General features: G+C 37.9%; 1 protein-coding gene and 2 long non-coding RNA genes across 4 annotated transcripts in view; all 3 read left to right on the top strand.

Moving 5' to 3' along the window:
- Positions 1–15,003, top strand: part of LOC134156508 (uncharacterized) — a 165,082-nt gene that overhangs the window by 111,794 nt on the left and 38,285 nt on the right. The gene's annotated exons all lie outside the window — the stretch shown is intronic.
- Positions 1–15,003, top strand: part of TRIQK (triple QxxK/R motif containing) — a 58,808-nt gene that overhangs the window by 7,674 nt on the left and 36,131 nt on the right. For both annotated transcript variants that reach the window (XM_062604590.1, XM_062604591.1), the window contains one exon: positions 10,466–10,546. In XM_062604590.1, coding sequence (XP_062460574.1) covers positions 10,486–10,546 — 61 coding nt within the window. In that variant the 5' untranslated portion in view covers positions 10,466–10,485. The remainder of the gene's footprint in view (positions 1–10,465; positions 10,547–15,003) is intronic.
- On the top strand, positions 12,036–14,186 carry LOC134156509 (uncharacterized). The gene is made up of 2 exons (XR_009961939.1): positions 12,036–12,167; positions 13,090–14,186. It is a non-coding gene; the product is annotated as an uncharacterized LOC134156509 (long non-coding RNA).

The following is a 15,003-nucleotide window of genomic DNA, read 5'->3' on the forward strand; positions in this document are numbered from 1 at the left end:
CAAAGCAAAGCTTCTGGATAAATTCTTCCAGTTCTACATGGGAAGAGAACCTGTTTGTCTTCATGCATGTTTATATAGACCCATGGAAATTATGTTCTAAATGCGGGTACTGTACTAAAACATAGCCATATATGCACAGTAAAGAATTCAGAGTACTTGTATTCTGTCATTTATTGCACATAAGTAATGTATATTGTATAGGCTTGGTGTAGTTCTCTATCCTGACCATAGAAGGACTCTATAATCTTGTCTTGTTACCATGAAGGGACCTTCAAGGAGACAGAATGGTGTGTGTAGCAAAAAGCTCAGGGCTGTGAGTCTCTGACCAAACTTGTCTGCTTCTAAGCCTTCAGACTGTCCATGCTGGAAGCAGTAAAGAGCTGGAAAGATGTTTCCCCTGTACTCTATTGGTACACATTTTCATTAACTCACCTTAATTAAAACAAAAGTAAATCAGTGTGGAAACAACTAGGATGACTTGTAAAGGTGAGTGCATGGGTTATTTTTAAAGCTATAAGCAGAAGCAGCTCTTTTTCAGAGTTGGCCCAGCTCTTTTTAAGCTTCTTAAGCTTGGTTACAGGATTCAGCTTTTGGTACAGTTGTAGTCAGGCTGAGTAGTCATACTGGGAAGAGAGCAGACCTGTAGTTTCTTGTGTTGCATCTGTTCTTATGAAAACCAGCCTGAACTCATTTCACTGTATGCTCCAGTAGGTTTGGGGTTTTCTTTTTGATTCCATGCAGTCTACAAGGCTAGATTTCAGGCATATCTCCTCCTCCTAATAAAACTTCATGGCGGTGCTGAAGCATACATTCCCCTTTGACTCTGTGCAGGGGCATGTGCAAGTCCCAAGTGCTTAGAGGGATGCATGCAGGAAATTAGAGTGAATGGAATGGATTGTTTGCTGGTTTATCTCAGGCTAGGTTTTCTGAAGAAATGCTTGCAAGCTGATAGCTACTCATTAAATGTTCTCTTTTAGGAGTCTCATAACTATTCAGTTTCTGTCTAGCTTGAGGTGTAGGAACCACTGACTCATTGGAGGTATCTTTTAGGCTGGAAAAGGCTAACCTTTCACACATTAGAACCCAGGATCTTAAAAATGTGCCATCTCTAAAAGCAGAAACCTGTGAAAAAGTGCCCAATTTTGTATTTCAGTAATATTTTTACAGTAAATAGAATTTTGTGTGTACTGTGTGACTTGAAATGGAGTACTTTTTTCCAATGTGTTAGTCTCAGCTGGTGCCATCTTTTTGTTGGCATTCTCCTTGACAGTGAACCTGCAGCAAAATTTCTTCCTTTTGAAACATGCACTGTTCAGCAGTGGGAATATATGGGACATAGTCGTCTTCCATCCTGTGGTGGTATAGGAAAAGCTGAGAAAAGAACCCAAGTAGACCTTGCACAAATGGTCGCATCCAGGACCCTCTCGCATCCACATGACTTTCTGATATTTCAGCTGACACTTTTCTCTTGGTTGATGATTTTTATTTTTGCTACCTATTCTTTTCAGCTGCATTCCACACTTGCCTGCTCTGCCTTAAAATGAGACAAGTAAATAGTTCACCGCATTTTTTGGTGGCTGTTAAATCTTATTTTAAAATTTGACTGTATCAAGATTTTAACCTGATTTTGATCAAGTCCTTTAATTCAATTTTTGTTCAAGATTCAGATTTTTTTATAGGTATCAGTGATCTTGTATTCCATTTTTGCCCAAACAGAGCATAAAGCTCTTCAAGAGATGGTGTCATGTACACTATTACTTTATTCTCATCTTAAAAATCACTGCCTTTAATGGGATCTCAAGGTAGGTTTCAGGAGAGCCAAGTCTTGAGCAATTTAGATATAATCTGCAGAGTGTGCTTGGCCTATTGTTTTGAACTACTTTAGAAACTACTGCACTGATGTTATTTAAGCCATATTAAACTCTTCACCCAATTATGGCCTAATCCTTCAAAAGCAATAGAGTAGGACTTAGTTTTGAAAATGCTGTTGCTAATGTCTATTTGTCTGTTCACTAAGCTTGTCTGTTAAGCTCGTTATTAAGTGCTGTAGGGCTGAACTTTACATTTGATCTCTTAACGCTAAGTTATCTGCTGTTTCATCTACTGGGTTTTGTCTTGGACAATGCTAAAGGAAAAAAATACGAAAAATGATGTGTTAAGGCTGAGGAAATGCATATCAGCTTTATCTTCGCATTTTATATGAAAGATTAACAGGTCATTATTTTAATCAGTTACTTAAAAATAGAGGAAAACACAAATGCCAAACCCACCAAATTAAAACTTTTTACAACTAATGTTTCTTCTGCTTCGTGTCTAGAATAGATTTATTTTTTGTTTATAAGGTGAGTTGCTTTTCTGAATGCCTAATACAGCATTTGAGACAACAAAAGTTGCATAAAAGTGTTTTTCTTCATTCACAGGTTAGTCTGTTTAATACTTACCAAGCTACAGTACTTTCAGAGAAAGGGAAAAAAAACCCACCACCTCACATTCATTCTGAGCCCTGGATGTAAAGATTACCTTTTAAGTCCTTTTGATCACCAGGTTTGGTAATAGAACTAATAATTCCGTTTTGCTGAAATGTTATTTGCTGCTGTCATTTGTAGCCTGCTTTCAACTTTTGCATGCTTGCTCAAGGTAAGAAGTGAGCCAATCATTAGGATATAAATGTGGTGACCAGTGTTAGTGATTCCTATGACTTGGAGTCATGTGAAGGGACACTGTATTATACTACAGTGAAATGAATAACAGAAGGGCACATTTGTATGCCTTGCGGCTTTGTGTGGCTTATTTGTGGCTCTTTTCTCTGCTGGTTTTCAGTTATTAGGTTGATTGTCAAGCATGAACAGACTGTTTGCTGAGTGTGTTTGCTTTTTGTGAATGATAGAGCAATTTCAGTGTAAATGGAGTCAAAATAGATGGGATATCACTATTAGAATTAATGGGGAAAAAATTAAGCTGAAACTTAGTCTAGCATACTCTTAAAAGCTTTTTTTTTTCATCTTTAAACAGGGTGAGAGAAAAGGAAAAATTCCAGCAGTTTCAAATTGTCTTGTTTTGATATATTATTTCAAAGAAGCTGTTTAATTTTTAAATCATTCACTCAGAAATTTTGTATTTTTAATGTTCCAAGATAATGCAAGCGAAAAAAAAAAAGGCACAGTAGAAGCAAACAAAAAAAAGATCAATATGGAATTGTGTGAAAAATTGGATGTGAACAGCTTCAAAAGTTACAAGCTTTATTCTTGCTGAAGATCATGATCCCATTTTGCAGTATTGAAAACATTGTGAAAGAGACTTTCTGTCCTCTGGATGGTTGTGAACTGTAGTTTAAGATGGGTATGCTAAAGGGAAGTAGAATTACTCCCTAAATATTTCTTCTCACTTAAGGAAAAAATAAGAATCTCATTTCCATCAAAAATTAGCCTAAACTTAAAATCTAAAAATGAGGAGCTAACAAGTGTCTATAATTAAAGCAGCCAGGCTTACAGCAGGCTATGACTTGTAGCCGGTACCAGGAAAGGAGCAACATCTGGAAAAAAATGGAATTTTTGTGACTTCTAAAACTGAAGAGATGCACAAATAGAGAGATCATTTTCTGTTTTAAAGGAAAGAAAAAAAAATGCTTTTCCTCTGCTGTAACACCTATCAGGGCAAAACAGTTTCTGAGGTTTTGAATAAGACTTCAGTGAAACCACGTGATGCTCTATTAAAGGAATTGTAACTTCATAACATAATGGAAGTGAAGTGCTTAGGCAGACTTAGCTGATTTTGAAATTTAAGGTGTATGACCTCTAGCTTTATACCTGTTATTTAAATTATTCCCTACTTTGTCAAAGGAAATGAGTGCTGGAGGGGTGTGTGGTGAGGATCAAAGAGGGAATAAAACTGCCTGGATTTATCTGAACTGCAAAATGTTCATTGCTGATGCTTCAGTTACTGAGACAGAGCAAATAATTGTTTCTCATTGTTGCTCTTGACTTGATGAACTTTTAACTCATGAGGCAGAGAGCACGTGTTTCATTTCCGTCCTTTGCAGTTGTGGTGATGGTGATGTCCTCTGTACTTACCCTCAGACTACAGTGGTGGCTGTACAGCGTCTGCAATTGCTCCGGCGGAGGATGTATCCATCCCTGGTGATGTGCCTCTGGGCATCAGGGTGGTCTGGCTGCCCGTTCTCTTCCTGCCATTTTTCACTCTGATTTTTACCATAATCCCTGTTCCTCCCAAATCCCCAAAGTTTAAACATGTTGTATTATTCTGGAATACTGCATATGGTGTAGTTTATCATGTAATTTTCCCTTTAGCACAGATTACGCTTTCCCCTGGGAAATACTACTTTTTGAACTGTGGGGCAAGGCAGAATCAAACCACATGTATGCTTTTTTTTTAATTCATGAACTTTAAGAATATTTTCTTGACACACTAGTGCACTTATTTTCATAAAAATGAAAAAAAAATCTTTGAGCTTTTGCAATTTTAAATTTGGTCAGATGAAGATCTGGCTTCATATTAAACTGAATATGTTTCACAGATGGTATATCTCTACTTGGCTCTGACGTGAGTAAGGGAATTCAGTTCTGAAGACAAATAAGAAACCCAAATAATGAAAAGTAAATGTAAGGTGCATGGAATAGCTATAAATATAATATTCTTCTGCAAAATGTCATACTGTTGTTGTAACAAGTATAACACAAATTGCTCAATAGATATCTTCTGTGTCAGTAATGTTTTTATAAGTGAGTTTTGGCCTAGTAAATTTTGATTCTTCTTCCCATAGAAGCTGTGACAAACTGTATTCTACTGGGAATGGAAGGAACCTTTGACATTTTTAATATCCTCTTTTTGCTTAAAAACCCTAAACTGTGTAAGTATGAAATCTTTTAAAAAAAAATCTTGGTTAGGTTTTGCAGTCCTTGAAATTTTTACTTTTTCCAGGCTATGATGAATACGTTTAATGATAATCTTTTCAACTCTTCAGATGTTTAAAAACATTTAACATCTAATAAAAATAAGTAGTCTTTTTGCTAGAGAAGCAAATGCAAATATTTGGGCCTAAATAATCCTGCCCCATTTTAAGTACTTAGGGGAGGTTTAGGAGCATAGCAAGGAAGATTGCTGCAGGCAGTTTGGATTCCTTACCATTGCATCTCTTTCTTCATTCACTGCAGAGGGGGTGGAGGTGGCCTCCTGTATAACTGGAGTGTCTCACTTACCTTCCTGAAATTAGGTGGAACTAATCTGGGTTGTTGATGAAATTTATGTTTCATAATACATATTGCCTCAGGATTTTGAAACATCCAGGAGAATATGTTGAGTGTTCATATAGACTATTACCTGTGTACTACTTCTGTAAGTAAATTCAGATCTAATTTCATGGGTTCTTTAGGCAGTGTAAAACTAACAAACAACAGAACAGCTCCTTTCCCTACAATGCCAAGGGTGCTCACTGGAAGTTAACAGTGTGTGTTTTGTTCCTAGTGTTTACATGAAGCTGTGAAACAGCCTTGTATACATCAGAGTAAAAGTTGTAATTCCTAGATGGTTTTAATCTTGGGATACAGTACAGTGTTTGTTGTCCTTGTGCAAAAAAATAAGATTATTTTAGCAATACTTGTTCCAGCTAGAGTTATGGATCCTATTTTTTTTTTAATTTATTTTCCCAAATTTAACTGAATTTAACTCATCTCTGCTACTTTCAAGGTTAAATTAAGTAAAGAAATGTTACATTCCTTTCATTAAAAGATAATGAAATAAATCCCCAAGGAAGGTAGAGCTAGATTCGGCAAGAAGCATGATGGGCAGGTACTCTTTCCTTTGATGTGTCATCCTTTGAGAGATTTTCCAGAGGAATGGTGAAGACTTACCAGTAGAACATGGAACGCTTTTGGTTGGGTCTTTCATTTTTTTTTGTTTGTTTCTATGTTTATTGTGTTTGGGTTTTTTGTACATAGTAGTGGTAAAGTTTTTTAAATTCTTTTGGTTAAAGTATGGTTAAAAAATTCAGCTGCATTGTTCTTGCAATTTTGCCTGTGGGTTAATTCCACTGCATTTCTTCCACTGCTGTACAGACAGACCTTAGTTTCTGTACTTCAGCAATGCGCCAAAAAAAAAGCAATTAAAATAACCAACAGCAGTGATTTCCAAAATACCTACATGCAGACAGCTTCCCACTTTAAATGCAGTGCTAATGTTTCTTTGGAATAACTTGATGTTCACAGAGGATCTGATGTGCTCCTTGGATTTTACCCGAGGAGGATAAAAGGCAGTTTTTGCTCTCTTGTAACTTGTGTTTTAATATCCTTTATTAAACTATGAACTATGAAATTGACTGGTAAAAGATGAATTCTTTCACTGACATCACTAAGCTTTGAATCATATTAAAAAATTATTTGGGTTGTGGGTTCAGATTATCAACATGCACTGTATCCAACAAAAAAAAAAAGGGAAAAAAGAAAAAAAGGGGTTGGGGGTTGAGTTAGATATTTATTTGCAATTAAGGATAAGTTACTTCTGCATATATACACATATTCACTGTGCATTCACCTGCATTTTCAATTACAGCTGAAGACTCGGTCCAGTACCTTTAGATTCTGTAGTGGTTCTTTTCTATCTAATCTATCAGGTGTATTTCTGCTACAAAACTGACCATTATTTCTTTAACATACCTTCTATGTTAGGCAGCTTGTTGTTGAGGAATACAGACATACTGTCAAATACTACTCCTAAGAAAGTTTGCCCATGTGCACATACATGGATCTTCGAGTGTTCACTGGTTCACAGTGTAAGCCTTATCCCTGTTATTAATCATTTGTATTACACCATGAATTCACAAAGTTCAATCTCTGTGCTATATAGTCCTTGTACTTCTTGGTATTTCTGAAATCATTCATGGTATGTTTCCATTTCATTCAAGTACTTGATTTTAATTTTTTTGTTGTTGTTGATACAAGCTTTATATGCATCAATAACAGTGAGTTGGGATTTAAACACTACTGTGGTCAGACCTTGAATGAACAATCAGAACTGTTTTTCTGTCTCACAAAATGCTGTTGATTGTGGGAGGTTATAATAGGCAATTTATTGTGTTTTTTTAATTATCAGTCACTGCTTATGAATAAAAGAGAAGAATGATGTGTGCTGAGGGTGTAAGCCTTCAAAGCTGAACTACTGAAGGGTAAGAGAAAGAGAGTGATAAAACAGTGAAGGGTACCACAAAAGCAAGGATGTATTTTGACCTTGTATATGTCCATAATGGCAGTAAATACAAAATAATTCCTTTGGACCTTGCTTTATTTTCTTAAAACCAGCTTATGGAAAAGCTTGAAAGTTAAGGAGGGCTCATGTTGCCTTCAAATAGTTACTCTTGAAGTATTTTTAGTAGCCTGTAAAGAAAAGCAGTGACAACTCCTTTACATGTTTCTTAACTAGTTATGTAGTCATTAGAATTCCAGGGACCTGAATGCTGCTGGGGTACACACAGCATGATGCACTGCCTATCCATTTGGTTTGGAAAAAAAATACAGCAAAAGCTAGATCTTCCACTTGCTGGCATTGAAGGCAGTGGAGCAGCCAGTTGGAAAAGACTTGAGTGCTAACTTTGCTTACACTAAAGTTAGGACGACCAGTTATTCCAGGATGACCACTCCTATTTTAAATATAGAAAACATGCTTTTCAAATTGTTTCATGGCTCATAAAGGTTCCAGGATTTTCCTTCTTGAAAATCTGATCAGAAAGTTACATTGGAGAGCACTCCTGCAGCAAGGTTCATAAATAATAAATATTATCTCGTATTAATCCATATTTTAGTTAAACTCTGGCTCATGGCAAGTTGCTTCCTTGGGGAATGCAGAATTCTTTACAAGAGAAGGTGATGAGCCCCAGTCCCTGAGGAATTAAATTGTGAAAACAATCTCTGTTTTGTACATGCTAATACAGATCTGTTATTCCCTTTCCACATCTATCACAACACATTCTAAATTGTGGCTGATCTTTTATGCAGATAGCTGCCTTATTAGACATTGCGGCTATATTTGCTAATGTCTCCATGGGTTTCTTGGGCCTTTGCTATCTAACCATCAAAGTGGTGGACATGAATGATGATTACTGCATCCCTTTGAAGAACAAAGAGGAGTCTGGGTTCTAGATGCGGCAGTTGGTGACACTGAGCCACACGAGCAAAAATGAACATTTCAGTGGCTACTATTAAGTCAGGAAATAATTTTTTGTCTGTGTTTCCTTCTTGAGTCTTATTGGCACTGTTAAAACTGCAGACATCTTTCACTGCTTATGTTTTGTTACAAAACATTAGGTTATTGAAATTGCAAAAGGCAAGTCAAAACAGTCTCTAAAAGTGGCATAAAAAAGCCAAAAACTAGTTTTGCAGTGTAAAAATATACGTTATCTCCAACTAGCCAGAAGTTCAAATGGTACTTTTATTTTCCACTCTTGCTATTACGATGTGAATGTTATGTGAGAAATAAAAGTCAAGAGAATAGCTGGGAAGCATATTAGAGGGGCAAAACCACTAGTGGATTACAGTTCACTGTTCACAGTTCACTGTTACGTGTTTTACATAAGATAGGGGTATGCTCTGTGTTAAACAAAAGTAGTGTATGGAAACATTAGAACACTATGATTGAGGTTTCAGTTTGGATTAAGAAATAATGGCAATCTTTTATACCTTGTTATTATTTCTGAATACCTTTTAAAAAAAGGTGTTGACTTCTGAGCACCTAAGTTCCTTTTAAGCTGTGTCCCACACTTTAAATTAAGGAGCGTGGATTTGTCACTTGGCATTAAATGCCTATAATTCTTACAGAAGAGATAAATGCAAAAGATGAAACTTTGTGGATTGAAAACACATAAATAACTGATGGGATCATTCCTGCAGCTGTACGTTAAACCTTGTTTGAAACTATGAAGGAGATAATGGTACATGTTTAAGGCTGAGATGCTGATGGTAGTGCATTTAGCAGTGTCTTGGCATGCTTTTTGGCCCATGATTTGGCATCACAGTGCCTTTAAGGGCTGCGCTTCCCAGACAGTGCGCCTTGGCAGAGCCTGGGGAAGCTCGTCTTGCTGTAATGCATCTGGTAATGCCTAACAGAGAAGTATAACTCGCAGATACTTCAGAGCCATATGTGCACAATCTGTAGACAGTCTGTGGTTGCTGAAGTTCAGCTGAAGTTTGCCCTTGGCACAACTTGCCAAGGCTGGTTGGGAAAAGGCAAGTGTTGGCTGTTGTGCATCTTCTGCGCTCGAACAGTAAATCTGACACTGGAAAATGTCAGCCCTCCTGTGAGTGCAGAGGTTGGTGTTTGGAGGCTTGTGTCATAAAGGTGGTCAAATGGTGGGGCTTACCACCATTGTGATGAGTGATATATTCAGCCCATCCAAAATGGTTGAAAAATAGTGTTTTGAGGAACAACTGTGACTGTAAAAGGCAGATATTTTTTGACTGTGGAAAAAGAGGTGAAATGAGTATATTTGTAGAATCTTTCTGTACCATTTGAGTGGCAGCCCTGTGAAGAGATGAATAAGAGACCATAAGGTTTTCCAGATTAACTGGACATATTTGGAATTTGCTGGAACACAAGTCAGATGACACTTGTTCAGTTACACTGATGGTGTGACAGTAACAAAGTACCAAAAGAGCATCTTTAGATGAATGATGATGCAGTTTCCTGTGCAATCCTTGTGTCACCTGTTTGTGCTGTGTAATGTGAGAAGCCCATTCGAGAGTCAGGATGGTTGTTACTTAAATGCATTGAAGGTGATCTAAATTCTCAATACCTCTGCTGAGAGGTGTAAAAAGGGCACAGCTCCAGCTCTCACCTTTTATTCTCCACTTTCTTTTCATTCACAGATCTGTAGAGCTAGTGGCAGGAAGGTAGAGTGTGGGGTTGTTGTGTTTTAGGTATCTGTTCCTCTGTTTAGCTCAAGGTGGTTGAAGGGCTGTGGCTGCAGCAATTACACTAGTGCATGCACACATGCCTAGTCCTGTGTCAGACATATTGTAAATGTGTTTGCCAACAACGGAAGCAGCTCAAAATACAACATTCACTCCCTGGTTTACGAAAAAAACAAAAAAAAAACAAGAAAAAACAAAACCAACCATACAAAAGAATGAAATTCAGTGGTACCAGATGCTGAGTTACTGCGCAATCAGTTTAAATCTTTTCCTCTTTTTTATTCAAACTAACAGGTATTTGGTAATGTTAATAACCCATGCAATGGGGAAAAAGGTATGTTAGAATTTATTAAGAGTCGTCAGAATAGTGATGATTTAACTCTGGTGTCTTGTACTCTGGGAAGGCTTATGACTGTGTATAATCATAGCATAACATGAATGTCACATGTTAGTTTTTTCCAATGTTGTATGTCATTGATTTCCTTAGTAAGTTATTTAGGAATAATGTTTACTTTTTTTTCTTTCTTTTTTTTTTCCCCTGCTGTTGACAGTAATTTTTGGATTGAAAACCATGGGTAGAAAAGATGCTTCTACAGCAAGAACTCCTGTTGACCAGTACAGGAAACAAATAGGTAAGAAAAACTTGTGTGCTTAAAAAAAAAAATACTGTTTTTGTTTGTTTGTTTGTTTTTTGTTTTGTTTTTGATATTTTTGTTTGGTTTGGTTTTGTGTGTTTTTTTTTTTTTAATTTGGTTTTGGTTTTTTCAGCCAGACCTGTCAGTGTAACAAAATGTATTATTCCTCTTCAAAACCTTTGTTTTGCTTGTGAGTGGTACAAAATAAGGCACACTCCAGGGAAACATTTGTTATATGTTGTTGACTAATTCATTTGGCAAAACCTTTTATGAAGACAGTGTTTCAGGAAGCTTGATAACATCCATGTTCTGTGTTTAGAAATAGTAGTGAAATACTGCAGTGCAATGGCTCCATGATATTTTTTGAACTGTTGGAACATTCCTGATTCTTCCGTTTGTCTCCAGTCAGATATGGGCATTTCTAACAAAACAGTGTTCCTGCTTCATAGCAGTTTTTGATATGCTGAATGATACAAACCTTTACGTTCTATAACTGCATTTATTCTCACACTAATGAAATACTTTTAACATGTTAATTGTTTATTTTCCTAGGTCTCTTTCTGTTCTCACCTGTTGTATGCATAGGTAACTTGTATACAAAGTATGCACATGCACACACATGAATGCACTCCTGTACTCATACACGTACCTTCATAGCAGACTCAAATCTCTGTTTCTTTTTTAAATGCAAAGGCAGGTGACTTATTGTTGGAATCCATATGTAAGGATTCTGTCTCTAGGTGTTAAATAATATTATAAACAAACACAATATTTTAAAAGAACGTATATAAAATGAAGTACCTTAATCTATACTTAGTTATCTAAGTAAATGACTTTTTTTTAAAATTGCTAAGCATCCACATCTGTGTTTAAATACACAGAAAAATACCAAGTGTCTCTGAAAAACAGGCTGTTTATAGTGTATATTCTTATGGTGAAAGAGCTACTGGTATGTAAAGAGTCTTATTTTTGTCATGTCATACTTTTTTTAGTGCTGCCTTATTTTAATATAACTTAATGGTCTTTTCTGCATCTAAAGTTGAGAGTAAGGGAGTATTGTGTATTTTATTTATTATAGATTGCTCCATATTTTCTAATCTTGGGCAGTTTATGTCTGGCTTTCTCGGTTCATGCTCTGAGATAGTTAGAAATGTGGCTGAAAATTTCTGATTACCTTTGCAGATGGGAAGCAGATATACTGGAAAAAATGTTTAAATAAATGGGCACTCTGCTTTTGTGTGATTTAGGTTTCATGTAAAAAACCTTGCAAGGAAACTATTACCTAGCAAAAGATGACACCAAAAATATTTCACCCCAATGGGTTGGGTGAAAAGTTGGAGCCCTGCAGCCAATAGTCACGTGTAACGGGTGTTTGAATAGAGGATGATTGCATTAGCCTTCTGGCATTTTCTCTACATATTTTCATGGTGGTCACTTCTTTTTCAGCCACCTCCTTTAGGGTTGCTTTTCTTCCTCTTGTGCATGACTTCAGGTGACCATGGTTGAAATTGTTTTTCATAGTTGTCCGCAGGGTGAGAGAGACTGGTGATTTCCAGCGGGATCCCTGGAAGGCAGTATGGCCTGCTGGAAGACCAGGGGGATGTAAAGCTTCATCTAAGTATGAGACTTACAAGATTTCCTCTCACTGTTTCACAGCTTGGGCTCCTTCTTGCATGTCACTACTGCATGGCACTGTGGTTGCACATTTCAGTTGTGAGATGCTAGGACTGATCATCTGTGCCTTGGTCAGGGGAGGGGACACTGTGCTGTGTAGCAAGGGGGCGAGAGTATTTGTATAGGGGCCCAGTACTCAGAGGAGTCCTGTTATATTGCTGACTTTCCGGTTTCGAGCTAGCATGTTGTCTGAACAATTTGGCACCTTCCCTGTTATACGATGCAGCACCGTGATCCGTTGGGTACTGCAAAATACAGTGTCTGAGGGGGCTTATAATAAGCTCATTTTCCTCAGATGTGACACATTGCTCTTAACTTGGCAAAAGCAGGTGTTAAAAATTGTCGTAGGGAAGAGTCTCACACCGGCAGGCAAATAAACTACATAACCTAGGAGGTGTTTCTATGATTGTACTATTCCTTAGAGGACAGAGAGCAAGAATGAAAATAGACCATTCACTGCCTTTTGCGCTGGTGATGGTTATTTCAACTCCCATTCTGGTCATTCACTATAGCCGTAGAGTTTGTCAATGGAAATTATTTTTCTGAACTTAGTGAATTAGAGGGGGTTGAAAATTCATGGATACAGTTTTATACTTTAATGTAGGTGTGTTTGAGTTTTCTGTACAAGCATTTTGTGTTAGCTTTAGGCCTGGTAGCTGAGCTTAGTGGAGCCATCTCTCTAGTGTCATTATGCCTTCAGGTGTATTATAGGACAGTAGGTGTATTACTGACAATTGTCTGATAAAGAGCTTTTCTTGCCATAATGAACATGGAATCTTTTCTTTTTTTTTTTCCCTGTTACTTTTTGATTTATTTCTTCTTACATGGTGTTGCATAAGTGATGATAATTCATCTGTTTATCACAGAGTCATGGTTGAAGTTGGCAGGGACTTCTGGAGGTCATCTGGTCCAACCCCCCAGCTCAAGCAGGGTCACCTAGAGGCAGTTACTCAAAAGAGTGTCCAGATGGCTTTTGAGTATCTCCAACGAGGGGAACTCCACAATGTCTCTGGACAGCCTTGTTCCTGTGTTTGCTCACCCTCAGAGTGAAAGGGCTTTTTCTTACATGTTTCAGTGCGTGCCTGTTGCCTCTGGTCCTGTCACTGGGCACCACTGGGAAGAGCCTGTCTCCATCCTCTTTGCACCCTCCCTTCAGGGATTGGTTGAGTTCCCCTCATTGATGAGGTCCCCCCACACTGATGAGGTAGGTCCCCCTTGAGCCTGATCTTCTGTTGGGTAAACAGTCCCAGGTCTCCTCCCAGCCTTTCCTCATAGGAGAGATGCTCCAGATCCTTAATTTTAACTCCTCTTGATCCGATTTCAGAGTCTTGATCTGATTTCATTTACATACTTACTAGAAATTACACAGAAAGAATTTAAATGTTTTCCTAAATTCCATTCATCAAATAAACCCTAGATTGGGCAGCTTAAGTACTCTTTCAGGGATGCTTTAGTGTGAGTCTGTCCAGTAGAAGACTGCTCCAAACACAGAACGCCATCATGCTCCAGGCTTATCTATTTTGGAAGTGGTTGTTTGATCACCCTTCCTCAGATAGGTTATATCTAGAAACAGTAAGCAAAGGGAGGTTGAATGGGACTTGTCTTTAAAAGAATTAATTTATCACATGCATTAAAAGTTCTATATACATGTGTGGAGTGATTGCCACCCTTCCTTTCCAGGCATTTGGTATGTATGGATTCTTGAAAATACGACAGATGCTGGCTGAACAGCTGTCTCTTGTTGACTAATGGTATGGTGTTATTTCTTAGCTCATGATTTAATGTTTTCTAGCCTGCTGGATAGAAGGTAACCAGATTGAAACGTTTTTAATACCTTTTTTGTTTGATGGGAAATGGCAGTTTTCAAGGAGCAACATGTCACAAAGTCACGTCAACTTCAACACAATTTTCAGTTACATGTTTAGCAGAGTAATTTAAAATAAAAGCAGATTTTTAATTTCAATTTGTTCCAAGCTTTCTGTTTTGTTCTGAGTTTCCATACGGCATGCCACATGTTTGCCCTGTGCCATGGTTCAAGCTCATGTTGATCACTTCAGTTCAGCCGTTTGCCTTTTTCTCTCCTTTATTGAGTGCAGAATCGCTCATGTCTTGTTTGCCAGTGTGCCATTAGCAGTTGCTGTTTGCTTCAGTAGTATTTTCAGAGGATTCCCCTGGTATAGAGTTGATATTGCTCTTCTCTGTCAGCTGGCTTTCAGCCATCTCTCCTGCCACCAGCCAAAATTTGTCTGTAGTGCCTCTTGTTCAGCAAGTGCTCCGGTATCCAACAGAGCACTGCCTTTTCCTCTGGGAGCAGAGGCAGCCTTTTTGTTACCAGACCAAACTGGCACTAGCTTTGTGAAGGCTGTCCCCAAATGGGACAGGGAACAGCAGCAGCAACCTTCTCAAGCTGGCTTAGACTGTGCCTGGAGGAGGGAGGATGGTGCTGAGGGAATCTTTCCCCATTCAGTTCCCCATGAGCAGCTGAGGTTTTGGAGGAGGAATGAGGAAAAGCAATTTTAACACTCATTATTCAGCTCTCTCTCACATATCCAAACATATACCTGTAGTGCAGCAACAAACGGGGCAGCTCTTCTACATAGTGTTTCCTTCTCACTGCTGCTGTTTGTGCTGCTGTTTCTAATTTGCTGGGATTGGAGGAAAGGTGTGAGGCAGTATGCATCTTTCTGCATTCATGCAGCTTTGCTCCACAAATGCTGTGAAAATAGCAACAGGTTTTACACCATATTTGCTTTGTTTACTGTTATGTGTGCTTTAAGTTC

This window comes from Pezoporus occidentalis, unplaced genomic scaffold, assembly GCF_034315485.1.
Source record: "Pezoporus occidentalis ecotype Australia unplaced genomic scaffold, CSIRO_AGI_Poc_V1 ctg87, whole genome shotgun sequence".
Taxonomy (NCBI): Eukaryota; Metazoa; Chordata; class Aves; order Psittaciformes; family Psittacidae; genus Pezoporus; species Pezoporus occidentalis.